The sequence below is a fragment of the Theropithecus gelada genome, chromosome 2 (assembly GCF_003255815.1).
Source record: "Theropithecus gelada isolate Dixy chromosome 2, Tgel_1.0, whole genome shotgun sequence".
Lineage (NCBI taxonomy): Eukaryota > Metazoa > Chordata > Mammalia > Primates > Cercopithecidae > Theropithecus > Theropithecus gelada.
The window spans coordinates 103,100,530-103,128,101 of NC_037669.1; the positions used below are offsets into that span (position 1 = coordinate 103,100,530).

A 27,572-nucleotide genomic window follows, 5' to 3' on the forward strand; every position below is an offset into this window, starting at 1 on the left:
GGTAATGGATATGGGGAGGGGTTCTTGTACCAACACTATTCCCACTTTTGTAATATGTTTCAACTTTTCCCTAATAAAGACAAACTTTAAGTACCTCCTCTTCCCTCTAATAAAAAGCTTTCAAATTTTATCAGTCTAAGACATTTCCTTAAAGTTAGATAGGGAAGAAAGGTTGGGAGAACACAGGAATTAACTTTTATCTTCCAGTTGTATACACGGCATCTATCCATGTAACATCACAATGAATGCCTTCTAGGTCTAAAAATATAATATACTACACATTATAAAAGAGGGGTCACAAATATCTGGACCACAGTCCAGTATCAACTCATGGCCTTTTAGGAACGGGGCCACACAGCAGGAGGAGAGCAGTGAGTGAGCAAGCGAAACTTCATCTGCATTTACAGCTGCTCCCTATCACTCGCATTACTACCTGAGCTCTGTCTACTATCAGACCAGTGATGACATTAGATATTCATAGAAGTGTGAACCCTGCTGTGAACTGTGCATGCGAAGGATCTAGGTTGTGTGGTCTTAATGAGAATGTAATGCCTGATGATCTGTCACTGTCTCCTATCACCCTCAGAAGGGACCATCTAGTTGCAGGAAAACAAGCTAAGGGCTCCCACTGATTCTACATTGTCGTGAGTTGTATAATTACTTCATTACATATTACAATGTAATAATAACAGAAATAAAGTACACAGTAAATGTAATACACTCGAATCATCCCAAAACCATCCCTGTGCCTCCAGTTCATGGAAAAACTGTCTTCCATGAAACCAGTCCCTGGTCCCAAAAAGGTTGGCGACAACTGCATAAAATACAAAACATACTTTATAGAGATCATCAATTCTCTTGGTCAGTTAATATATTGAAAATTAATGGACCAATTATGGAGAAAGGAAATGAAGGGGCTCCATAAAATATTTAGCTTAAGAGGAAGAACAGCAAGAGTCCATATTCTGTTTGAAGTAAATGACTTGACACATGATTGTGGTCCATACAAAAAAGCTACATTGGGCTGGCACGGTGGCTCATGCCTGTAATCCCAGCACCTTGGGAGGCCGAGGCAGGTGGATCACCTGAGGAGTTCAAGACCAGCCTGGCCAATATCGTGAAACTCCGTCTCTACTAAAAATATAAAAATTATATTTTTTATAAAATCGTCGTGGTGGCATGCACCTGTAGTCCCAGCTACTGGGGAGGCTGAGGCAGGAGAATCGCTTTAATCCTGGAGGCGGAGGCTGCAATGCGCCGAGATCACGCCATTGCACTCCAGCCTGGGCGACAGAGTGAGACTCCACCTCGGGAAAAAAAAAAAAAAAAGCTACACTGGCCGGGTTCAGATGCTCACACCTATAATCCCAGCACTTTGGGAGACCGAGGCAGGCGGACCACCTGAGGTCTGGAGTTCAAGAGCAGCCTGGCCAACATAGCAAAACCCTGTCTCTACTAAAATACAAAAATTAGCCAGGCATGGTGGCGAATGCCTGTAATCCAAGCTGCTTGGGAGGCTGAGGCAGGAGAATCACTTGAACCTGGGAGGCAGAGACTGCAGTGAGCCGAGATCGCACCACTGTACTCCAGCCTGGGTGACAGAGCGAGACTCCGCCTCAAAAACAACAACAACAACAAAAAACCAGCTACCCTACAATTGTCAGAAATATCACCCTATTAAACACACAGAGAACAACATTTAAAAACTTCTCCCCACATATGTATTTCAATTTCTGTATTAAACCACATATCTAAGTAAATGCAGGATAGCTTATGAAAAGTATTGGCCTAAGTTGCCCTGTAAATTTACATTAGGAATCTCTAGAAGTAAAATTAGAGACCTGTCACTACTTGTAATGCCTTCTCCATTTCTGCCAAACTTCTGTTCATCTTTCAGCTTTCAAATTTTGTGAAGCCCTGTATGTGAAGCTTTATATGGCTCCTGGAAGGCTAACACATTCCTTATCCCTGTGTGTGTGTGGTTTTTTTTTTTTTCTATGAAGCCTTAATTCCTTTGTACTTTCAGTGTATGTTGACATGTTTGTCTCCAAAGTAAACTATAAACTCTCAGAGGACAGAGCCCTACATTTTCTTCTCTTTTTTTCTCCCTTCAACTTTTAAGTTCAGGGGTACATGTTCAGGATGTGCAAGTCTGTTACACAGGTATACGTGTCCCATGGTGAGAACGCGACCATTTTCATCTTAGTCCCCATGACCTAATATTCTGCCTGACTAGTAGTAAGGGCTCAACAAATGTATATTAAATCCTTATGCAATTGCTTCCTCTGAAGGCTTTCTCCTAGGGAGGTGCCTGCAGAACTAGCTCAATACATGTCAATACTCAAAACTCACCAATACTTTCTACTGGGGAAAATCAGATAAAAACTCTTTTAAAGTATATTCAACTTAAAAGCACACACAGGTTCCCTGCCAGGCTTGTCTTCAATTACACATTGTTTCAATCTTTCAACAACCATTGTATTGACTGCTGAGCACCAAGGTTACAGTAATTTTAGAATTTGGGTAAACAGCTGCATTTTTCAAAAAACTTAACTAAGGAAAAGTCAGTGCCTAGTGAGCCTATAATGGATTAGACCCTCACTAAATTTTTATTCTAATATGGACTACGCTATGGTTTCCCTTGTTTCACTGGGAGAAATAAGTTTCTGACTAGGCTGGGTGTGGTGGCTCAAGCTTGTAATTCCAGCACTTTGGGAGGCCAAGGCAGGTGGACTGCTTGAGCCTGAGTTCAAGACCAGCCTGGCCAAGATGGCGAAACTCCATCTCTACTAAAAATAGAAAAGTTAGCAAGGTACGGTGGCATGCACCTGTGGTCCCGGCTACTTGGGAGGCTGAGGTGGGCAGATCACCTAAGCTCAGGAGGTAGAGGTTGCAGTGAGCCGAGATCGGGCCACTGCACTCCAGCCTGGGTATCAGAGCGAGACCCTCTCACTCGAAAGAAAAAAAAAAGTTCTAAAGCCTCCACTTTAACATTAATAGCATTTTCAACAACAGAATAAGTACTCAATACAAATTACTTTTATGTACTTATGGAAGTGGCCCTAGGAGAACCTTTTCTGTTTTTTTTTCTCTTTAATAGCTTCTATTACTACTACATGAAAATATACAGCAATATCATTTTATGCTTTTCAAAGTAAATTGGGCCAGACACAGTGGCTCATGTCTGTAATCCCAGCACTTTGTAAGGCTGAGGCAGGAGGATCACCTGAGGCCAGGAATTCAAGATGAGCCTCAGCAATATTGTGAGACTGTCTCTCTAAAAAGATTAAAATAAGATTAGCTGGGCATGGTGGTGTATGTCTGTGGTCCCACATACTTGGGAGGCTGAGGAAGAAGGACTGCTTGAGCCCAGGGGTATAGTGAGCTATGACTGCACCACTGCACTCCAGCCAGGGCAACAGAATGAGACCCCACACAAACAAATATATATACATAAATAAATAAAACAGTAAGTCTCTCTAACTGGGACTTCTGACTCCCTCCCAAATCAGTTTTTAAAAACAATAAGATATTACTTGTAGCCAGAGCCAAGGAGAGACCACTTTTCCCTGAGACCCAAGTTAAGGCATCACTAGAAATCCCATTATCTCCCTAGCTGCTTTCTTTCCTAAAACTGAGTTTACGAAGTAATTTAAGACTGCTGCTGGCCATATGCATACCAAGTCTTTACTGGCTACATGGTTCAAGTACAGAAATGTACTACTTCCATCACCAGCTACCTAATAAGTTAAATCAATTCTTATTGTTTAGAAAAACCTCAATCTGATGGTGTTTGCCACATTTCTCCATTGTAAACTTTCTGTTTTTGTAATTAATAGATTTGTGGAACAATTTTTTTAAAAAAGAAAGAAAAATCTCAATCCCAGTTCAGTCAGTGTTTAACACCAAAGGCTATCCTTACTGGGCAAACATCTCTAAATTCTAATTTGCTAAATTATGAGCTTACCAGATACTTTCAATAGGAAAATATCCACTTTCCTAAGATGAAATTACATACAGGATTCAAAACCGTGTGACATCAGTCAGATGAAAACAAATGAGGCAATTCTCTTCTTTCAGATGTTTAATATATAAAAAACAGGTAATTGCGAAATAAGATGCAATTATCTGTTACAGTAGAATCTACCCACCTATTCAATGCTGTTTAATTATGGATTTACATAACAAGGAATTTTTCCCCTAAAAACGTAAGTCATATTTCAAAATATTCTTAACCTCCCATCAATAGTAGAACAGAGATATCTAGCACTGCATACCTTTTTTTAGTTAATGAACAAACATTCCCTAGGAAAAAAAGAGGTTAGAATAAGTGAAGGCAGCTTCATTACTAAAGTAGCTACATTAGCAAAAACAGTGTTATTTTTGTTGCAGTTAAAAAGCTACCAGGAAGCACACCAGCCATCAGAATTCAGCAATTTACTCTCTGATTTTTTTAAAGCAGGGTTAGCAACAGGACACTGAAGATACTTTGAGAGATAGTAAGTGGCAAGTAACATGAGATTTGCTTCTACATTGCCAAATTACTTTGCTTCCCCACAAAGGGAACGCAGAAAGCGGTGGAAGGACTCACCACACTGTCACTCTGTGTTTTAGGATGTTTGGAGGAATCCAAAGCAAAGATAGTATACTCAGAGAGAAAAGCAGGCTCTGCTATCATCCCGGCTAGTAGCTGTCTCATTCAGTGTAATAAGCAAAAGTATAAAAATAAAACAAATGATGAAAAACAAATCATAATGGCATGTTGCAAAGTGTTCTCACCACGCAGCATGCATAACACTATAATGGACATCAGTACCACCATCACCACCACCACCCCACCACCATCCCACCCACAGAAATAATAAGCTGCTAGAAAAGATCAGGAATGGAGATGAGTGATCAGTTTAGGATCTCAAAATCCAACCTATGAACAACTTGCTTATTGGCATACAAATGATATATGCAACAGGAACCACTGCACACAGAGTGCCTGGCACTCTGTTATAAAAATCAATACCAATTAACAACAATACATGGGCTGGGTGTGGTTACTCAGGCCTGTAATCCCTGCACTTTGGGAGGCTGAGGTGGGCAGATCACAAGGTCAGGAATTCAAGACCAGCCTGACCAATATGGTGAAACCCCGTATCTACTAAAAATACAAAAATTAGCCAGGCGTGGTGGTGCGCACCTGTAGTCCCAGCTACTCAGGAGGCTGAGGCAGGAGAATCGCTTGAACCCGGGAGGCAGAGGTTGCAGTGAGCCGAGATTGTGCCATTGCACTCCAGCCTGGGTGACAGAGTGAGACTCTATCTCAAAAAACAAAACAAAACAAACAACAAAAAAACACATGATGGGACATAGTTTCAGACACGTGAGCTAAGTAAGTTATCGAGATCTTCTCTATAGCATAGTGCCTACAGTTAACAATACTGTATTATAATGTTAAAAAATAATTTTTTTTTTAAGACAAGGTCTAGCTCCATCGCCCAGGCTGAAGCACAGTATTGCAATCTCAGCTTACTGTAACCTCCACCTCCTGGGCTCAAGCCATCCTCCACCTCAGCCTCCTGAGTAACTGGGACTACAGGCACACATCACTACGCCTGCTAATTTTTGTATTTTTTGTAGAGACGGGGTTTCACCACATTGCCCAGGCTGGTCTCAACTCCTGAGCTCAGGCGATTCACCTGTCTCGGCCTCCCAAGTGCTGGGATTACAGGCATGAGCCAGCACACCTGGCCTAAAATTTTCTCGAAAAGTAGATCTTATGTTACTTCCTACCACAAATAGTAACAGTGGAGGTAGGAGAAAACTTTGGGAGGTAACAGATACGCCTATGGCCTTGATGGTGGTGATGGTTTCACAGGTGTATACTTATCACCAAATTCATCAAATTGTATACATTAAGTATGCACAGTTTATTACATGTCAATCATACTTCAATAAAGTGGGCTTAAAAATGCATAGTAAAGAACACAATGTCTTAGAATAACATTTATAAATACTGACCCATTCATTTTTACGTATTCAAAAAATAGCATGAAAACACATGGAGAGAATAAAACATAAAACACTTTAATCATTTATTTGTACTTACAGACCACATTATTTTTCTCTAAAATATGTACAGAAGAAACATTTGAAACTTAATAATAAGTTTAAAGACATTTTCTGTTACACTAGTGCTTTTGGTACATATTATCTTCTGTGCTTTAGTTTTCTTTCAGAAACTGTATGCTACACACCAAAATACTGACAATCATGAATTACATGTGCAATAAATTATAATCAGAACAATTTTTTGATGAGGGAGGTTACACAAATCTACACGTGATAAAATTGTATAGAATTATACACACACACACACACACACAGAGACAGAGAAGATGTGAGCATGTAAAACTGGTAAAATTTGAATAAGTTCTATGGATGTCACAGTTTACCAATGTCAGTTTCCTTGTTTGGACAGTGTACTATGGTTATATAAGGTGTTACTATTGGGGAGAAATAGGTGATGCGTATATAGGGTCTCCCCCACAAAAGATGTCAGAACCTCCTATGAATCTATAATTATTTCCAAACAAAAACTAAAACCAGCCCGGACAACATAACGAAACCCCATTTCTACAAAAAATACAAAACCTTTGCCAGGCATGGTGGCACACACCTGTAGTCCCAGCTACCTGGGAGGCTGAGGTAGGAGGCTCGCCTAAGCCTGGCAGTGAGCTGTGATCACACCACTGTACTCCAGCCTGGGCAAAAGAGTGAGATCCTGCCTCAAAAAAATTTTTTTGAAACATGAATTTGGCAGTTAATACATTATCTAATATGGTGATAAATTACATATTATATCATATATAAGTATCTGAAAAAAAAGTGCAAAAGCTTAAGAACATAAACTTTTCATCTCAGTACTGTAGAGTTATGAATACTAACTAGAGCCTTAACTAACTGTTCATTTGGTCCTACATTAGAGACCATCATAATTATAAATAGGAAAAACATTTCAAAGTCTTTTATATTATGTAATAACTAGTACTTCTTGGACAGGATTCAGCAATTTACACTAAATTCTTAATTTTAGTATTAGTAGTATACTAAAATATGCTAAATGCCTCCTCGGCTCTAGGGTATCATCATATCCAAGTTTCTACTCCTGCTGAAAATCTTACTCTCCCAGGAACTCAGATTATCCTTAGAATGGATGTTAAATTTAAGTTAAAGACTATAAAAAATTCACTCTTCTTGGACTTCCAAAGTTAATTTTTGTAATGAAGTCACTCTTGTCCACATTAAAAAATAATTCAAAACTTCAGAGGAGTATATTTGAAATTTTAAGAGAAAAACAAAAAAGCTAATGTCCAGCATAGAAAAATGGCCACCATTTCAAAAGGTGCTGCCAAACAAAAATGTACACTATGACCTCTAACCCTAGCAAAAGCAAAGTATATCAAAATTAGTGTCCACTGACAGTCACCTCAAAGCCTAAGTAGTCTTTGTGGTCCTTGTTATCTCCTTCTTATGCCTGAAAAAGTCTCATAAGCAATAGTTCTCTAATATTATCACTAAGATTCTGTCTCAACTCCATCTCTCAAACTCTTCAAATGGAAAACCAATTCGGATGCAATCCTGCTAAGGATTTAATCCACCTCTTCTGTGTGGTTCCCCACTGAAGCCATCAGTTGAACCAACACTGAAGTTATATGTGTCTGAACATTCATGAAGACTATCTGAAACTCTCAGCAGATATGCATTGAAGGCTTTCAATCTATCCTCCATGTCTCATATTCTCATATAAGTATGCGTGTGTATATAAAAGTATATCAAAATTAGTGTCCATTGACAGCCACCTTAAAGCCTAAGGAGTCTTTGTTGACCTTGTTATTTCCTTCCTAAATAAATACACATACATACATGAGTGTGACGTGGAGGATATACAGTCATGCATTGCTTAACAACAGGGAGGGGATACATGCTGAGAAATGTATTGTTAGGCCATTTTGTCACGTGAACATCATGGAGGGGTGTCCAAGGCAGAAAATACAGTCATGGGTTCTTAGTTTCTGTTTCTAGTTGAATCAGTAAGGACCTTTCCTCATCCCTCTTTTCCACTTATCACTAGAGACAGAAACTAAAAACCATGCCTTTAGGCTGCTAAAAGACTAAAACAAAACACAACAAGAACAGCAGCAAAATAAGCTGGGTTGGACAAGCATACTTACACAAACCTAGAGGGCATAGCATACTACATACCAAGGATATATGGTAGAGCCTATTGCTCCTACGCTACAAACTAGTCCATCATGTTACTGTACTGAATATTGCAGGCGGCTGTACTACCATGGTAAGTATCTATGTAAACATAGAAAAAGTATAGTAAAACTACAGTAAAAAAGAAAAAATGACACGACTCTATAGGGCACTCATTTGTCATGAATGAAGATTGCAGGACTAGAAATTGCTCTGGGTGAGTCACTGAGTGAGTGGTGAGTGAAGGTGAAGTCCTAGGACATTACTGTGAGCTTTTATACCACTGGCAGCACAATAGGTTTGTTTATACCGGCATCACCACAAACACATTACAATAACTACATGTCACTAGGCAATAGGACTTTTTCAGCTCCATTATAATCCTATGGGACAAAGATTATAATTATTTTTCTCTAAAATATGTACAGAAGAAACATTTGAAACTTTATAATAAGTTTAAAGACATTTTCTGTTACACTAGTGCTTTTGGTACATATTATCTTCTGTGCTTTAGTTTTCTTTCAGAAACTGTATGCTACACACCAAAATACTGACAATCATGAATTACATGTACAATAAATTATAATCAGAACGAATTTTTTGATGAGGGAGTTTACACAAATCTACACATTATAATCTTATAGTCTTATTGTCATATATGCGGTCCATCACTGAACGAAACATCATTATGAGGCATATCATATATTTTTCCTTAATCTCGGTGGTTTTGGTAGGATTACTCAGTATTCTTTTTGTTTTTGTTTTTTAAATGAAAATAAAGAGACATAGGGTTTTGCCATGTTGCCCAGGCTAATCTTGAACTCCTGGGTGCTAGCAATCCACCTACCTCAACCTCCCAAACTGCTGGGATTACAGGCATGAGCCATCACGCCTAGCCAGTGTTCTTTTTGAATTCTATAATTTTCTCTGTAACTGGCATCAGTCTGAGTTTTATTGTGATTTACATGTTTACATCAATTTTTTTTTCATTTCCAGGATTTTTTTTTTTTCTTTTTTCTTTTTTTTTTTTTTTTTTTTTGATGGGAGTCTGTCGCCCAGGCAGTGGCGCCATCTCGGCTCACTGTAACCTTCACCTCCTGCGTTCAACCAATTCTCCTGCCTCACTCAGCCTCCCGAGCAGCTGGGATAACAGGTATGCGCCACCATGCCCAGCTAATTTTTGTAATATTAGTAGAAATGAGTTTTTGTCATGTTGGACAGGCTGGTCTCGAACTCCTGGCCTCAAGTATCTGCCCGCCTTGGCCTCCCAAAGTGCTGGGATTACAGGCATGAGCCACCATGCCCAGCCAATTTCCAGGATTTCTAATTAGTTCTTTTTCATATCCATCTAGTCTAGTTTTGTTTTGGCCTGTTTTTCTCCCACAATTTTCTGTTCTTTTTAAGAAAATTATTACTTCCTTTTCCTTACTGAAGAAAGTTGTTTTAAAGTAATTTCCAGACTGTTGTATTACTTTAATTTCATCTGGAGTAAATATGTCTTAATCTCTGTTTTTACTGGTTGCCCTCTTAACATTTATTTTAGAATTTTCATTTACAGGCTCATCTTGAAAAAGGTACTATCTTTGTCCTTCCTCCTGTGCTCATCCCTCCTTATCCAGCCAATCTGATACCCAAGGCCTTGGTTCGGGTTTCTTACCTTATGGCAATATAGGGGTTATCACAAACTCAGTCACTAAGCTAATGTGAGGTTGGATTCGATTCTTGGTCATGAGGCCTCCCTAAGGAGAGCAGTTTCCCATAATGGACAATTGAGAGCACTGGGCAGCAGTTAGCAACAGCTTTTTTCAACTTCCTTTCACCAGTGGTAGGAGCCCCACATTAGCTCTCAGCTTGTAACACAAAATCTCCTCTGTATAGAACATCTCCAGTCCTTCTCAACCAGAGTTCAAAGAGAAAATTAAATCCAAATGCCTGCATACAATGAATTAATGTATCTACTATGTATATATAGCATGGTAATAGTTTCATACAATACTTGGAAGAACAAAAAATGCAGTTACTCAAATCATTTTCCACAGAGCTTAATTCTCTCACAAAACCCTAGTTGAAAATGGCTGCCTTTGTCCCAACCCCAAACCCTCTAGGACCAAGGATTCACTCCCTCTCAGCCCACGGAGATGTTTACCTTGTTTGTGAACTCAGATACATGTCTCAATGTTTTTTAAGTTTTATCTACTACTTCTGTGACTAAAACAGCAAGGACGCCTCAAGGGTCAAATCACAGCACGATTTGACCGAAAGTCCTGAAGTCTTCTGGGGAGGATTTAGCATGTTAGGCAGCATGCCATCGTGATTGATTATTTCCAACAACAACCAGCAGCCTTTTTTTTTTTTTTTTTTTTTTTGAGACAGGGTCTTGCTCTGTCACTAAGGGTGGAGTGCAGTGGCACAGTCATGGCTCGCTGCAACCTCGACCTCCTGGGATCAAAAAATCTTCCTACTTCAGCCTCTTAAGTAGCTGGGACCACAGGTGCACATCAGCACATGTGGCTAATTTTTTTGATTTTTTTTTTTTTTTTTTGGTAGAGACAGGATCTCACTATGTTGCCCACACTGGTCTCCAACTCCTGGGTTCAAGCATTCCTCCTGCTGCAGCCTCTCAAATTGCTGGGATTACAGGTGTGAGCCACCACATCCAGCCTAGAAGTCCTTTTCCATGTGAAAAAACTTCTTTGAAATTCCTTGAAAAACTTATTTATTTCAGTGATTTTTAGATTCCTTTTTACTCACGGGCAACAAAGGCTTGATTATCATCTCTCATGTATAATACTGGGGGAAGGGCCTAAAAAGTTTAGTGCCTTAGCAAAAAAGTTTAGTGTCTTAGCAAGGGTGTAAATCCCTCTTCCTCAAAGACAGATAGCCCTGTTTCTTTTTTTTTTTTTGAGACGGAGTTTCACTCTTGTTGCCCAGGCTGGAGTGCAGTGGCATGATCTTGGCTCATTGGAACCTCTACCTCCCGGGTTCAAGCGATTCTCCTACCTCAGCCTACTGAGTAGCTGGGATTACAGGCACCCGCCACCACGCCCAGCTAATTTTTTGTATTGGCCAGGCTGGTCTCGAACTCCTGACCTCAGGTAATCCACCATCCTCGGCTTTCCAAGGTGCTGGGATTACAGGCATGAGCCGCCACGCCTGGCAGATGGTCCTGTTTCTATCTTCTCAGATACTGTTAAGTACAACTGTTAGTAGAACCCTTATGATTTTGGGTCAATTAAATTCATCCAATCTGTGACCCAGGATGGCTTTGAATGAGACCCAATACAACTTCATAAACTTTCTTAAAACATTATGAGACTTTATTTATTTATTTTTTAGTTCATCAGCTATTATTAGTGTTAGCGTATTTGATGTGTGGCCCAAGACAATTCTTCTTTCAATGTGGCCCAGGGAAGCCAAAAGATTGGACACCCCTATAAAAAGTACCTGTGATAATATACTCTACAGAAGATACAAGAATAAAATGGTTTACAGTAGCAGCAGGTGAAGAAATATCCAGTACAGACTGTGGGTAAATCATGTTGATCAAATTCAAGATCACAACTCAAGGCTCTATTTTGTCTATATGGATAGTTTTACTACATAGAAAGCCTTTAAACAAAATGGCAGCATAAAAGGACAAGGTAACTAACTTTCCCTAGTCTTAATTGTCAATGAAAAGACCAAGGGTATATAAGATAGGAAAACACATGTATCAGCCCAGAAACCAGGAAAGAAGATGTAATTTAGATTCAAGGAAGTTTTGCTAAGTCCAAGACGCCTCAGGCTTAAGTAAAATAAGTTATGAAAGATCAGCTTTCCACTCCAATTACGAAAATACTCAGCATATGCAACAAGAAAGTGGAACCAAAGGTTTGTTCTTCAAAAGATCAACAAAATTGACAAACCATTAGCTACACTGACAGAGGGGAAAAAAGAAGACTCATATCATGAAAATCAGGAATGAAGGAGAAGAAATTACCACTGAATTTGCAGAAAAGGATTACAAAGCTATACTATGTGTTAAAAGCAAAGGTTTTTGCCTCATTTGAGAATGGGCTGCTTAGTTAGCAGCCTGCAATTGGCAGACTTGACTACTGTGACTGCCTGAGACTCAGGAGCTGTTACAAAAACTACATTCCTAATTTAGGATTTCAGTTTGCTTATGTACTAAGGCTACAGTTCCTTACATAGGGACTCAAGATATACAGGTAGCCTCAGGCCAAATTTAGTTTATTTTATGCCAACAAATGAGATAAATGAAATGGACAAATTCCTAGAGATACACAAATTACAAAACTAACTCAAGAAGCAGCAAAATCTGAACAGAGCTATAAAAAGTAGATACTGAATTAGTTATCAAAACACTTCCCTCGAAAAAAAGCCCAGGACACATGATTTCAATGGTAGATTCTACCAAACATTTAAAGAAGAATTAACAGCAATTCTTCACAAACTCTTGAAAAAATACAAGAGAAGTGAACACTTTCCAACTCATTTCATGGGGCCTGTATTACTGATACAAAAACCAGGTTATCACAAAAAAAGAAAACTGCAGACCAGCATTTCTTATGAATATAGACAAAAAAAATCCTCAACAAAATACTAATGAATCAATCCAGTAATATATAAAAAAATTATATACCAGAAACACGTGACATTTATTGCAGGAATACATGGTTAATTTAACCTCTGAAAACCAATTAACACGACATTCAATATAATAAAGGATTTAGGAAGGAATGTTTCTCATGTACTACTTTGAAGATACTTCCCAGTAATCTCTAAAACGATGCCTTTAAGCCATATAAGCCTTGAAACATAAAATAAATCTCTAAAATGTGCTTAAGAATGCTCAAAAACTGGGGCCAGGTGTGGTGGTTCATGCCTGTAATCCCAGCACTTTAGGAGTTCAAGGTGGGTGGATCACTTGAGCGCCAGGAGTTCCACTCCAGCCTGGCCAACATGGTGAAACCTCATCTCTACTAAAAACACAAATACCAGCCAGGCGTGGTGGCACATGCCTGTAATCCCAGCTACTCAGGAGGCTGAGGCACAGGTTGCAGTGAGCCAAGATCATGCCACTGCACTCTACCCTGAGCGATAGAGCAAGATTCCATCTCATACATACATACATACACACATAAAAATTATATAGAGATATATATATATGTATATGAAAACACACCTAATTCTGGAATTTAATTTAAAAACAATATGCAAGTTGTTCATGGATGAGTCCCCAGGATAACAATAGACACGTTTACTATGGCCCCTAATAAATGAGGAAGTGTCTCAAGAAGACAGCAAACCGGAGAGAGCAGGATAGGAGGCAAAGTGAAGCTATCAATCCTTCCTTCACAAATTCAATAGGCAAAGCGACACAGAGATAACATCCCTAGGACCTTAATCCACATAAAGTGCACCTGTTCCCCTCCCCTAAAAAGAGGAAGCGGAGCAGGCCCTCCCCTCTTCTGAGGCTGTCCCTAATAACTTAGTTAGCGCCCACTATGTGCAAATTACCACACTAGAGATTTACATGCCATCTTATTGATAATCCCCAAAACTTCACAAATTTCTCATTACACAAATGAGAAAACCTGAGACTGAAAAGTTAACTTTAATAAATCTTTCAGTCAGCAAATGGCAAAGCCAGGATGTAAACTTAGGCTGATCCAGGTAACACCAAAAACCATCCTTTCCTCATCAGTCTATTCCAGGTCTTATTCCAAACTAATACAGTATATAGATTTTTACTCCTTTAAAAAAAATCATTAGACTCAGTTATAAAAAGAAAGTAGATACATGCTACAACACAAAAGAATCTTGAAAACATTAAGCTAAGTAAAAGTGGTCAGACACAAAAGGTAACATATCAAATGATTCCATTTATATGAAATATCCAGAAAAGGTAAATCCATTCAGACAGAAAGCAAATTAATGGTTGCCAGGGGTTGGAGGAAAGAGGAATGGGAATGACTGCTTAATCAGCGTGGGGTTTCATTTTGGGGTGATGGAAATGTTATGGAACTAGATAGATGTGATGAATGTACAACACTGGGAATGTACTAAATGCTACCTGTTTGCTTTAAATGGTTAATTTATGTTATATGAATTTAAACTCAATTAAAAAAAAAATCAGGGTCCCTTGAGCCTAAGAGTTGGAGGCCAGCCAGAGCAACATAGTGTGAGACCCTCTCTCTGAAAAAGTCCAGGTCCAATCTGGAGTGGGGCAGAGGATAGGAGGATGTTAGCTTCATTTGCTCTAGTTAATCCCTTACAGGATCCTACATTACATATTGCTCTAAAGCAACCCAGACCTAGGAAAGCAAAAAAGATTAACCTCAAACAACAACAAGGACAGGAAGCCCTACTCTGAGGATAGTGGGGCTATGCCTAGGATCACCAGTAGAGAGTGCTATGATCAAACAGACAGATCTGTCATTTGCGCAGGATAGGAGAGTACCCAGAGTAGACTTATGTAGACTTCACAGTCAATGCAAATTCAGTCTACTCTCCTCTGCCTTCAATGTTTATAATAATACAGATTTTTTATGTCCCTTTTTTTTTTGAGATGAAGTTTTGCTTTTATTGCCCAGGCTGGAGTGCAATGGCACGACCTCGGCTCACACTGCAACCTCTGCCTCCTGAGTTCAAGCGATTCTCCTGCCTTAGCCTCCCGAATAGCTGGGAGTATGGTATTGAATCAAAGACAAAGAGAACAGTGGAACAGAATACAGAAAGCTCAGGAAAAAAGCCACTCCAATATGGACATGAATATAAAGTGTGAATGTAAAACGATACTCATTAAGACAGTGTGGTATCAAAGACAAAGAGAACAATGGAACAGAACAGAGACCTCAGGAACAAAGCCACTCAAATATGGACATATGGACACAATTTATGAAAAAATGTACAACAGTAAAGCAGTGTGAAAAAGATGAGACAACTGGATAAACATATTGGAGGCGATGAAACTTGATCCCTACTTCACACCATATTGAAAAATCATTTCCCGGGCTCAAGGGATCCTCCTGCCTCAGCCTCCTGAGTAGCTGGGACTACAGGTGCACACCACTGTGCCTGGCTTGGATTTATTTTAAGTGTTAAGTGTTTTTTTTTTTCTGTTTGTTTGTTTGGCCCTGTGTGGTGATTCATGCCTGTAATCCCAGCACTTCACAAGGCCGAGGTGGATGGATCACTTGAGCTCAGGCGGTTGAAGCTGTGGAGTGCTGAGATTGTGACCCTATGCTTCAATCTGGGCAACAGAGTGAGACCCTGTCTCAAAAGACAAAAAAATGCTTTTTTTTTTTTTTGGAAGAAAAATGTGGAAATTTAGCTCAAAACATAAATATTTGTCCATAGCAACAGTAGACACAGTAAAGTCTACATATCTGGAATGCTTAGGTAGTAGAATGGTTTCATTAAGTTAATTTCCTTGTCAATTAAAAAAAGGTTTTGCCTTTTTCTCTATTGCTGAAAATACTAACATGTCTACTTTCCTGTGTTGGTAAATACTGTATATAAACCCAAATAAATCTGTCTTTGTTTGGAGTGCCTTAGGCTTCTTTATAAAAGGGACACAAAGGCCGGGCGCGGTGGCTCACACCTGTAATCCCAGCACTTTGGGAGGCCGAGGCAGGTGGATCACCTGAGGTCAGAAGTTCAATACCAGCCTGGCCAACATGGTGAAATTCTGTCTCTACTAAAAATACAAAAAGTTAGCTGGGCATGGTGGTGGGTGCCTGTAATCCCAGTTAATCGGGAGAATGAGGCAGGGAGAACTGCTTGAACCCGGGAGGCAGAGGCTGCAGTGAGCTGAGATCGCACCACTGCACTCCAGCCTGGGTGACAGAGTGAGACTTCATCTCAAAAAATAATAATAGTAATAATGATGATGATGACAAGAAAACAAACCTATAAGGATTTTGACTGGGATCGCACTGAGTCTATAGATTAGTTTGGAGAAAATCTTAATATTGCAAATCAAACTTTATCATCTTTTTAGTATTATAAATAGCTTACTACAGTAAGCCTTGCGGATATACATTTAAAATGCTATTGTTCTACAGGACAGATTTCTAGAAATGGGATTTCTAGATAATAGGGTACAAGCTAATTTAAAAATTGTAAAAATACGGCCGGGCACAGTGGCTCGCACCCGTAATCCCAGCACTTTGGGAGGCTGAGGCGGGCAGATCACAAGGCCAAGAGATTGAGACCATCCTCAGCAACATGGTAAAACTCCGTCTCAAGTAAAAATACAAAAAATTAGCAGGGCGTGGTGGCGCCCACCTGTAGTCTCAGCTACTCAGGAGGCTGAGGCAGGAGAACCACTTGAACGTGGGAGGCGGAGGTTGCAGTGAGCCAAGACCGCACCCCTGAACTGCAGCCTGGCGATAGAGCAAGACTCCGTCTCAAAAAAAAAAAAAAAAAAATTGTAAAAATACATACAAATTGTCCTGATGGGGATTACTTTAAAACAATTTAAAAAACAACCTCCACCTCCTAGGTTCAAGTGATTCTCCTGCCTCAGCCTCCCAAATAGCTGGGATTACAGGCACGTGCCACCACACCCGGCTGACGGCTACCACTGCTTTTTAAAAATACTTTTTAAAAACCTAGGATGCTTTAAAACAATTTAATTGAATATACTGTTACAAAATAATTATTTCTGAAAGATTTGGTTTTAGTACTCTTTTACAATCGATCAAGTCAGCTAAAGGTTATTTCTTTCTTTCTAAATTTTAACAATCCTAGCTAAGAGATGGTTTCAGATAGAATGACAAAGCATTGTCATCACTTCATCTCCTTGCTTTTTAAGCTTTTTTGACAATTTTAACAGGTACTTTGGACCACAGAGTGCAATATAAACCTTACTTCAACTTATTTTATAATAAAGGATTTTTCAATTATATAAAGTTTTTTATTAAAAAGACATTAATTTTTCATCATCTCCCTCCACCCTATCTGGTTTCTCATTTTGTTAAACTTCTAAGATAGAAGGTACTGTCAGGGATGGGACATAGATGGGACCCAGGCGTTTTTTTTTTTTTCTTTTTTCAAGTAAGCCTAGGTCTTACTGTGTCACCCAGGCGAGCACAATCATGGCTCACTGCAGCTTTGACCTCCAAGGCTCAAGTAATCCTCCTGCCTTAGCCTCCTGAGTAGCTGGGACCACACAGGTGCATGCCACCATACCTGGCTAATTTTATTTTATTTTTTTTTGTAGAAACAGGGCCTCACTCTGTTGCCCAGGCTGGTCTCAAACTCCTGGACTCGAGCAATCCTCCTGCCTTGGTCTCCCAAAGTGCTGGGATTATAGGCATGAGCCACCACACTTGGCCTAAAACTAAGAACTTCTGTTCATCAAAGGACATCGTTAAGAAAATGAATGGCAAGCCAGAGTGGGAAGATATCTGCAAGATATATATTCAACAAAAAACTCCTATGTATTCTATATTTTTTTAAAACTCCTACAAATCATTTTTTTAAAAAGATAATCCAACAGAAAAATGGGCAAGGGACTTCAGCACTCACAAAAGAAGACATCAAATGGCCAATAAACAGATGAAAATGCTCAATCTTGTTAGTTATCAGAGAATGCAAATTAAAACTAAAATGAAAGACCACCACCAGAACAGCTGAAATGAAAAAGACTGTTTTCCAGCATATTTACACAGAGTAGAAAAATAAAGACTCTCAAAAATATAGGGCAAAAGCAACTTTCATAAGCTCCTGGTGGGAATTTAAATTTCTACAACCACTCTGGAAAACCATCAGCATTATCTTCTTAAGTGTTACTCCAAAGTACATACCAACAGAAATGCAGGTACATGTACACCAAAAGAAATGTACAATAATGTTGATGGCAACCTAATTCATAGTAGCCAAAACCTGCGGACAACCCAAATGTTTAACTACAATGTCTACATTTAGAAAGCATATTTAAGAGGTAAAACTATTTTTTAAAAAAAAAAAAAAAAGGAAGCAAGCAAATACCAAAAATTCAGGATGGTGGTAATCCTTCAGGGGGAAAGAGGGAGCACTACAGTGCTGACAGTGTTCCTTTGCTTGACCTGGGAGGATTCACTTCATGATTAATTTGCTGATCTGTGTATTTATGTTTTACCTTCTTTTTGTACATGTGTTACACTTCACAGAAAAACAAAGTTGGAAATAATGAGTTTTAATGCCAGCTGCTGGTTACACGGAATAAGTTCAATAAGTTACTTCTCAGTTTCCACTCACCAGCTTGAAAAAATGATGCTATGTTGAACAAATTTATCAAATTATTCTGAAAACTTCAACTATTAAATCCAGAAGGTATTATCCTCTCAAATGAAGGTTCTCAACAAACCAAGTTTACAAAGCATAACTGGAAGAATCACTTGAGCCCAGGAGTTCAAGACCAGCCTGAGCAACACAGTGGGACCCCATCTACAAAAAATTTAAACATTAGCCAGGCATGGTGGCATATGCCTATAGTCCCTGCTACCCAGGAGGCTGAAGTTAGAGCATCACTTGAACCCAGAAGGTCAAGGCTGCAATGAGTATGATGGTGCCACTGCACTCTAGCCTGGGAGACAGAACCAGATCCAGTCTCAAAAACATACATACATACATATATACATACATGCATAAATCATAACTGCTATTTGTGAAAAAAAAGGCTAATTGTGTTACTAATAAAACTCTACCTAGGAATTAAATGGCTGACTTGTCAAAATAGTTTCCCATTTTGTTATCAACAGCATTACATTTTAGATTAATTAGTTTATTGTGAGAGGTATACTAGAAAAATAATTCCAAACTTACCTCTCTATTGGGTGTACCTTCATCAAGTTGCTCTGTAAATGAAGATGTCCTGCTCCTCGTTCTTGTTGGTGTTGAAGAATTGGAGGAAGCCTAGATTTAAAAATTATTGCACAAATTAGCAAGACTATATTGACTAGTGAACTATGTACTAGGTAGTCCTTCTCTCAGTCCATGCCCAAAGAATTCAGTGAAAGAAAGGAAAAGAGCAAAAACATGAAAAGCAGAAAAGGATAACAAATATAATCAACTAGAAAACCCAGGCTACCTACCAGGTCCCTGGCCTAACTCTGCCACCAACTAGAACTATGATCTTAGCTACATGAACTTTTTGAGGACTATGTGTCTCCATATATATAAAATAAAGTCATGATACTAATGTAAGATGATAATATTAGAGAAAACTGAAGCCAGGTGAGGGGTACATAAAAACTCTCTGCACTACCTTTATAACTTTTCTATAAACCAAAATTATTCCAAAATTAGAAGTTCATCAAAAAAAGGCTGCCAATTCAATCTTTAAGATCCCTTCTACCTTCTAGTTCTAACATTCAATAGTATGAAATGCAGATAAACAGCACTTGCCCACCTAATTAATGGCCTTGCTTTGAGCCTACCTTGAATACCACTGCTAAATACTGAGATGCTATTCCATTTAGCTCTGTAATTGACAGCCTGACTCCTATAATCCTCAATGCAAAACAACTCAGGAGAAAGGGCTCAAAATTTAAACTAGGGGTCTGGGGTCTACTCTAAGGTGACCTAAAAACAACCCTAGAAGTATAAAACCAAAACTTCGAGATCCCCCTATACCCATAGCAAAATAGATCTGAACTCAGCTCTATTTTGAGAAATGAATGAGTCATGATACCTTACCTCTTTTTGTAGTCTGCACTTTACAAAAGGTAGTTAATAAATATTTGTCAAATAAATGAATGAATGAATAAACAAATGGAACTCTGGTCTGTCGTATCTGTGCACAAATTGCTGTGGCTAGGGTGGAACTGAGAGGTTGTGAGGAATAGTATACAAACATACACATACTCTATATACACATATATACACACATATACACATACTCTATATACACATATATACATCTAGACAGACATACGTATTTAGCTTATGATAAAAATAACATTTTGTATCAGGATAGACATTCAATAAATGTTGGGACAACTGGCCATCTATATGGGGCAAGACACACATATCAGATTCTTACTTCATATTTAAGCTATATTAAAGATTTAAGTTTTTTTAAATTGAAATACAAAAAATACAAGAGTCTATTTCTACAATCTCTGAATGGGAAAGAGATTTTTACGTGAAAAACAAATCAAAGCAGCAGTTTAATTGGGAGGTGAGGAAAAGCATCTACAAATATGACAAAAGTTTAATAACCTTTTTTCTATAAATAGCTCTTATAAGTCCATAAGTTAGAACTCAGAAAACTTACTAACCCAATCTTCTTTTTATCTGAGACAGGGTAACCTGAGCTCCAGCAGTGAAACACATGAGACTTCGAGTCATAAGTGAGTGATGTGAAAAAACAGACATGCGAATAAAGTTCATCATCTGATGACAATGGAGACAGAAGTTCATGCATCCACGCAGATATAAGCTGTGAAGTGAAAGACGCGATGCCAGTGCCAAGATGAAGCAGCTGCAACACAGAGCAGTCTCCCCAGTATAACTGAACATAGCAATCAGCTCAGACTTTTAGGACCTCAAGGAAATTCTGTAGGCAAAAGAGTCTTCAATAAATTCTTTTTCTGCTTAGATTGACTACGTTTTTGTTGCTTACAAGTAAGAACTCCAACACCTTCTAAAAGATGAACCAGAAAAATCAATACAACAGATGAAATTAGCTATGTGCAGAAGTCACTTTCAGGGATGAGATATCCTCTCCCACCAAAGACAAAGCAGGAAGAATAAGGACTTAAAAATATAAACAAGAGTGGTGGCGCATGCCTGTAATCCCAGGTATTCAGGAGGCTGAGGCAGGAGAATTGCTCGAACCCAGGAGGCAGAGGTTGCAGTGAGCTGAGATTGCGCTACTACGCTCCAGCCTGGGTGACACAGCAAGACTCCATCTCAAAAAAAAAAGTATATAAACAAGAAAATTAATGAATGTGAAATAAAGTTGAAGCCTTAGCAATGGTTTAAATGTCTAGAAAATATGCGACTAAAAGTCAACACTGCATTTAGAAAACAGCGAGGGAAAGCACAGTCACTGTGTAGTGTTAGTCTCAGTCTTGGAGATAATTTGAGCCTACCTTGAACACCACATTCAAATTACAAATGTTCAAAGAACATCAGAAATAGCTTTCATTAAAGCTGAGATAAATTCAGTAAACCCTTCCCACACCTAGAGCCATAATTTGCAAACCTTGCCAGCGCCAGCTTCAAAGGCTGTAGGTGCCTCAAAGGCTGCCACTATGGGGGCAGTCTTTTGTATCTATGTATTTATAAGTGATTATATGTAAGAACTCCTTTAATAAAATGGTCACTGGGTGATAAAAAGTTAGAAAAGTAATTAGAAAAGTACTACTAGACTACAGGAAATATCTCTTGACTAATCAACTCTCTCTGTTGTGATTCCATCAAGTCTAAGATTCACCTTTTTTATTAATTCAGCTTTCCAAATATCCAGATGCCAGGAAAGGGCTACCTTAGACAGTGACCTTCCAACTGCTTAAAAAGTATACCTCACTGCAAATCTTAAAAACTGGCATTATGTCTTACACCTTGGCCTCATATGTTCTAATCAGTAACTGAGAGCCTCATCAGCTCTGGAGAAACTGACAAAAAAATCAAACAACGGGGTTTACAAAGTTTAACAGGTTCTAAAACATACTCTCCCCAGAAAAGTAGTATTATCTGGCAAAACGTGGCCTGATGGCTTGTTGATCTTCCTCCAGAGTTGTAAGAGTAAGGATTATACGGGAAAATGGATGTGAGTATAAAATATAAAACAGTGCATAAAGAACTAACTACTTGAGCATTTGTCCCAGGTGCCGGGTTCCTTAATGGGCTATCCTCACTTCAAGATATAAAGGGATTTAGGTTCCTTCAAACCAAACTTGAGCTGATTAATTGCAATAGCCATAAGAAATCTGAGTCAGCTTTCTAAGCTGCTAACCAAAAAACCTGACAGCTACATCCAGACCCACAATTAATATTTTATTGCTCACTACCTAATTATTAACTGACCACAGTTATACTCAATTTCAGTATAAGAAAAACCATTTTGGCCATGCACAGTGGCTTATGCCTATAATTCCAACACTCTGAGAGGCCAAGGCAAAAGGATCACTTGAGGCCAGGAGTTCAAGACAGCCTGAGTAACATAGTAAGGCCCTGACTACAAAAACTTAAAAAAAGAAAAACCATTTTAGTCATTGTAACAGGCAAAATCGTAAGATGATCCCAAATGACCCCTGCCCTGTGAATATAATGAGATATCACTCCCATAATTGTTACACTACAGGGCAAAGGGATTTTAAAGGCATATTTAAGGTTACTAGGTTACTAATCAGTTGACTATGAGTTCATCAAAAGATTACCTGGATAGGTCTAAACTAATTACATAAGCCCTTCAAATATGGGTCTAGAGGGCAGAGAGATGTACTTCTGCTGTTCTGAAGAAAGCAAAATGCCTACACGGGCACGTGGCAAGGAGCTGCTGGTAGCCTCTAGGAGCTGAAAGTGGTCAGCAAGAAATGAAGGCCCCAGTCCTATAACCAGAAAGGACTGAATTCTACCACAACCACGTGAGCATACAACAGGGTCCTGAGCTCCAGATGAGAACGCAGCTTGGACAACATATTGATTTTAGCCTTGCAAGACCCTGAGCAGAGAACCCAGTTATGCCATGCCAGATTTCTGACCTACAGAACTATAAAATAATAACTGGGTTATTAGGCACTAAGGTTGTGGTAACTTGTTATGCAACATTAGAAAACTAATCCAGTCATCCTTAGGAGGAAGTCTTGAATCCCTTGTCCCTATACCATGACTTTTCATTATCCATCAAGGCTCTACTCAAATGTCACCCTGATCTTCTCCAGAAATGCCTTATTTTGCACAACCACAACACCCTGTACATACCACCATTACACTGAAAGTACTTGTCTCACAACTCCATTGTGTAGGGACTACATAGACCCTTCAAAGCAAATGCAACATCCAGCAGAGGGCCTAGGCATTCACCGTTCTTAACTAATACCTGGTTCATTTCACTCTCCCTGCAACACCTATGGATTAGTCACGGCAGAGACATAGCCACTGAATCCTCATCACAGCACGGTTGTAACTCACTGGCAAACCAATTTGACATCCCAGTTCTAAAAGAGCAGTCAAAGTAACTTGAGGTTAATTCTTCAAATAAACCTTTATATTTTAGGTACCAAACTTATTAAAGCCTTTCATCATGTTCTTAATAAACTCCTTCTGATCTAAATGTTTTCTCTGGGACTCATGCTTTCCCCAGTTTCATGACTGAAACTATTTAGTAAACCTGGATTTACATTAAGGCTATGTCCTTTCAGAAAGGACTCTTTTCCCTGTTATCTGTGGAACTGTTTGCTGGTTTTGTTTTTGTTTTTTAAATTTGTATCACATAAACTATTATTTTGCGGTCTCACTCTAAAAGAGTGAGGTCAGCAGCCATCTCTGAGCTGAGGGAAAAAAATAAGGGATGATTCTGCAGGCGTAAGGAGGGGCCCATATGTTGATTTTTTTAACTTAATTTTTTTATCGTGATAAAATATACATAACATAAAATTTACCAGTTTAAACATTTGTAGGTATACAGTTCAGTGGCATGAAGTACATTCACACTGTCGTGGAATCACCACCGTCCATCTCCAGTACATTTTCATCTTTCCATACTAAAACTCTGTACCCACTAAACAGTAACTCCCCATTCTCTCCTCTCTCCAGCCTTTGGCAACAACCATTCTATTTTCTGTCCCTATGAATTTGACTGTTCTAGGTACCTCAATTAAGTGGAGTCATGTATTCATCCTTTTGTATCTGTACTTCTATAATTTTTAAGTTTTAGCAGTATTTGAAAAGGCTAAAAATGTTTTAAAATATTGTATTCATATATCCCAGGAAATTACAATGTCTGTATTACTTCTTAATGTTTCTTTCATTGACTTAGTTCTGCAAGGAGTTTAAAAATCCAAAATAGATATTTGTTGTTAAAACATAATTTTTTTTTTTTTTTTTTTTTGAGACCGAGTCTCACTCTGTCTCCCAGGCTGGAGTGCAGTGGCATGATCTCAGTTCACTGCAGCCTCTGCCTCCCAGGTTCAAGCAATTCTGCTGCCTCAGCCTCCAGAGTAGCCAGGATTGTAGGTGTGCGCCACCACACCCCGCTAATTTTTGTACTTTTAGCAGACCTCAGGTGATCTACCCGCCTTGGCCTCCCAAAGTGCTGGGATTACAGGCGTGAGCCACGGTGCCTGGCCAGAAATGGGATTTTGCCATCTTAGCCAGGCTGGTCTTGAACTACTGAGCTCAAGTGATTCGAAGTGCTGGGATTACAGGTGTGAGGCCACCATACCAGGCCACATTTTTTGTTTCTAAAATCATAACAATTCACAAGCAGGGAGAAAGATATATGGCAGGCAGAAAGGAAGGTTACAAAATAATTATCAAAAGTAGACCACGAATGGCCAGGCGCAGTGGCTCACGCCTGTAATCCCAGCATTTTGGGAGGCCAGGGCTGGCCAATCACCAGAGGTCAGGAGTTCAAGACCAGCCTGGCCAACACAGTGAATATACATATAATCCAAAAGGATTATTTTAAACCTTTTGTACACAGTGATTTTATTTGCTCCAGATGCCCTGTCTCACCAGAAGCATTAAGCTATAGAAACAGAGCTCTTACATCTTAGCTTGTGACTAGCTTATTACTAAAAACAACCTCTTTGTTAATGAACAAAAACAACTCATTTTCATGAAAAGCTAAACGCTACAAATAAGAAAAAGCACACTCAGTAATTCACCAGCACCTTAAAGTATATTACTCTTAAACTAGTTTTACCATGTGTATATATAAATACACTTACATACAGATTCTTTTTCCCAAAACTGGGATCACATTTTACCTGCTGCTTCTGTCTTTTAACACAAATATCTTTCTGTGTTAATACTTTTCTGAAGTCTCTAACACTAGCTGCGTAACATCAGGCAAGTTACTTCACCTCTTTGAGCCTCACTCCTTCATCTATAAAAGAGGAATTATAGTATTATCTACCTCACAGGCTTATGTGAGATTAAATAAAATAATCTGCGTAAATACTAAGCAAAATGTCTGGTACATACTAAGGACACAATAAATGCTGACTTTTTATGGCTGCATAATAACCTATCAAGCATAACTAATTACCTGATAAAATTTATTTAACCAATTCTCTATTGGTGGACATTTCTGGCTAGTTTTTAACCTATTAAAACAACATTGACATGAAAATCCATAGAGCTAAACCTTTAATACATCCTAAATTTTCTTAGAATAAATTTCTAGAAATGGAATCCTGGCTCAATTACATTTTATAAACTCCCAAATGGAAGTGCCTTACATTCACTAACATGCCCATTTCCTCACATTCCTTATCTCCACCTCACTTTTAAAGTTTATCTTTGTTTCTTAATTAACAGTGTTTTGTAAAATTTTAAAAGACTGCAGTAAATGGTATGAAAAGGACAATCTTTACTACTTAAATTTTAACCACCATTTACACTTGGGAAACGAAGCAACCCTTCAGTGCTGTGTTCTGATGTTTTTCTCAAGCACTGTTTTACTACACATGAGCTTTAAATTTAAAAATAACAACCTCAATTTATAGTTTCCGAATAAACCTAATGCAATCGTTCTATGTTAAGAATTTGGAAATGCCTCCAAGTTAGTCAAAACTCAGCTTTTCTTGCAACCGCAAGCAAAGACCAAAAACCCTAAAATTAAGGGACAGATCTGCTCAATCTGTTGCAATTCAAAAAGGCTGGGAAGAACAATCCTAAGTCAAAAGAACAAAGCTGGAGGCATCACGCTACCTGACTTCAAACTATACTACAAGGCTACAGTAACCAAAACAGCATGGTACTGGTACCAAAACAGAGATATAGACCAATGGAACAGAACAGAGTCCTCAGAAATAATACCACACATCTACAGCCATCTGATCTTTGACAAACCTGAGAGAAACAAGAAATGGGGAAAGGATTCCCTATTTAATAAATGGTGCTGGGAAAATTGGCTAGCCATAAGTAGAAAGCTGAAACTGGATCCTTTCCTTACTCCTTATACGAAAATTAATTCAAGATGGATTAGAGACTTAAATGTTAGACCTAATACCATAAAAATCCTAGAGGAAAACCTAGGTAGTACCATTCAGGACATAGGCATGGGCAAAGACTTCATGTCTAAAACACCAAAAGCAACGGCAGCAAAAGCCAAAATTGACAAATGGGATCTCATTAAACTAAAGAGCTTCTGCACAGCAAAACAAACTACCATCAGAGTGAACAGGCAACCTACAGAATGGGAGAAAATTTTTGCAATCTACTCATCTGACAAAGGGCTAATATCCAGAACCTACAAAGAACTCAAACAAATTTACAAGAAAAAAACAAACAACCCCATCAAAAAGTGGGCAAAGGATATGAACAGACATTTCTCAAAAGAAGACATTCATACAGCCAACAGACACATGAAAAAATGCTCATCATCACTGGCCATCAGAGAAATGCAAATCAAAACCACAATGAGATACCATCTCACACCAGTTAGAATGGCGATCATTCAAAAGTCAGGAAACAACAGGTGCTGGAGAGGATGTGGAGAAATAGGAACACTTTTACACTGTTGGTGGGATTGTAAACTAGTTCAACCATTATGGAAAACAGTGTGGCGATTCCTCAAGGATCTAGAACTAGATGTACCATATGACCCAGCCATCCCATTACTGGGGATATACCCAAAGGATTATAAATTATGCTGCTATAAAGACACATGCACACGTATGTTTATTGCAGCACTATTCACAATAGCAAAGACTTGGAATCAACCCAAATGTCCATCAGTGACAGATTGGATTAAGAAAATGTGGCACATATACACCATGGAATACTATGCAGCCATAAAAAAGGATGAGTTTGCGTCCTTTGTAGGGACATGGATGCAGCTGGAAACCATCATTCTTAGCAAACTATCACAAGAACAGAAAACCAAACACCGCATGTTCTCACTCATAGGTGGGAACTGAACAATGAGATCACTTGGACTCAGGAAGGGGAACATCACACACCGGGGCCTATCATGGGGAGGGGGGAGGGGGGAGGGATTGCATTGGGAGTTATACCTGATGTAAATGACGAGTTGATGGGTGCAGCAGACCAACATGGCACAAGTATACATATGTAACAAACCTGCACGTTATGCACATGTACCCTACAACTTAAAGTATAATAATAATAAATAAATTTAAAAAAAAAAA

The 27,572-nt window shown here is 38.8% G+C and overlaps 1 protein-coding gene across 4 annotated transcripts in view; it reads right to left on the minus strand.

The window, feature by feature from the left end:
- The window catches only part of GOLGA4 (golgin A4), a 101,012-nt gene that overhangs the window by 71,955 nt on the left and 1,485 nt on the right, over positions 1-27,572 (minus strand). For 3 of the 4 annotated variants that reach the window (XM_025376173.1, XM_025376172.1, XM_025376170.1), the window contains exon 2: positions 19,069-19,158. In XM_025376173.1, coding sequence (XP_025231958.1) covers positions 19,069-19,158 — 90 coding nt within the window. Of the gene's footprint in view, positions 1-4,591; positions 4,691-19,068; positions 19,159-27,572 lie in introns of all 4 variants that reach the window. The other variant, XM_025376169.1, reaches the window with a different exon arrangement.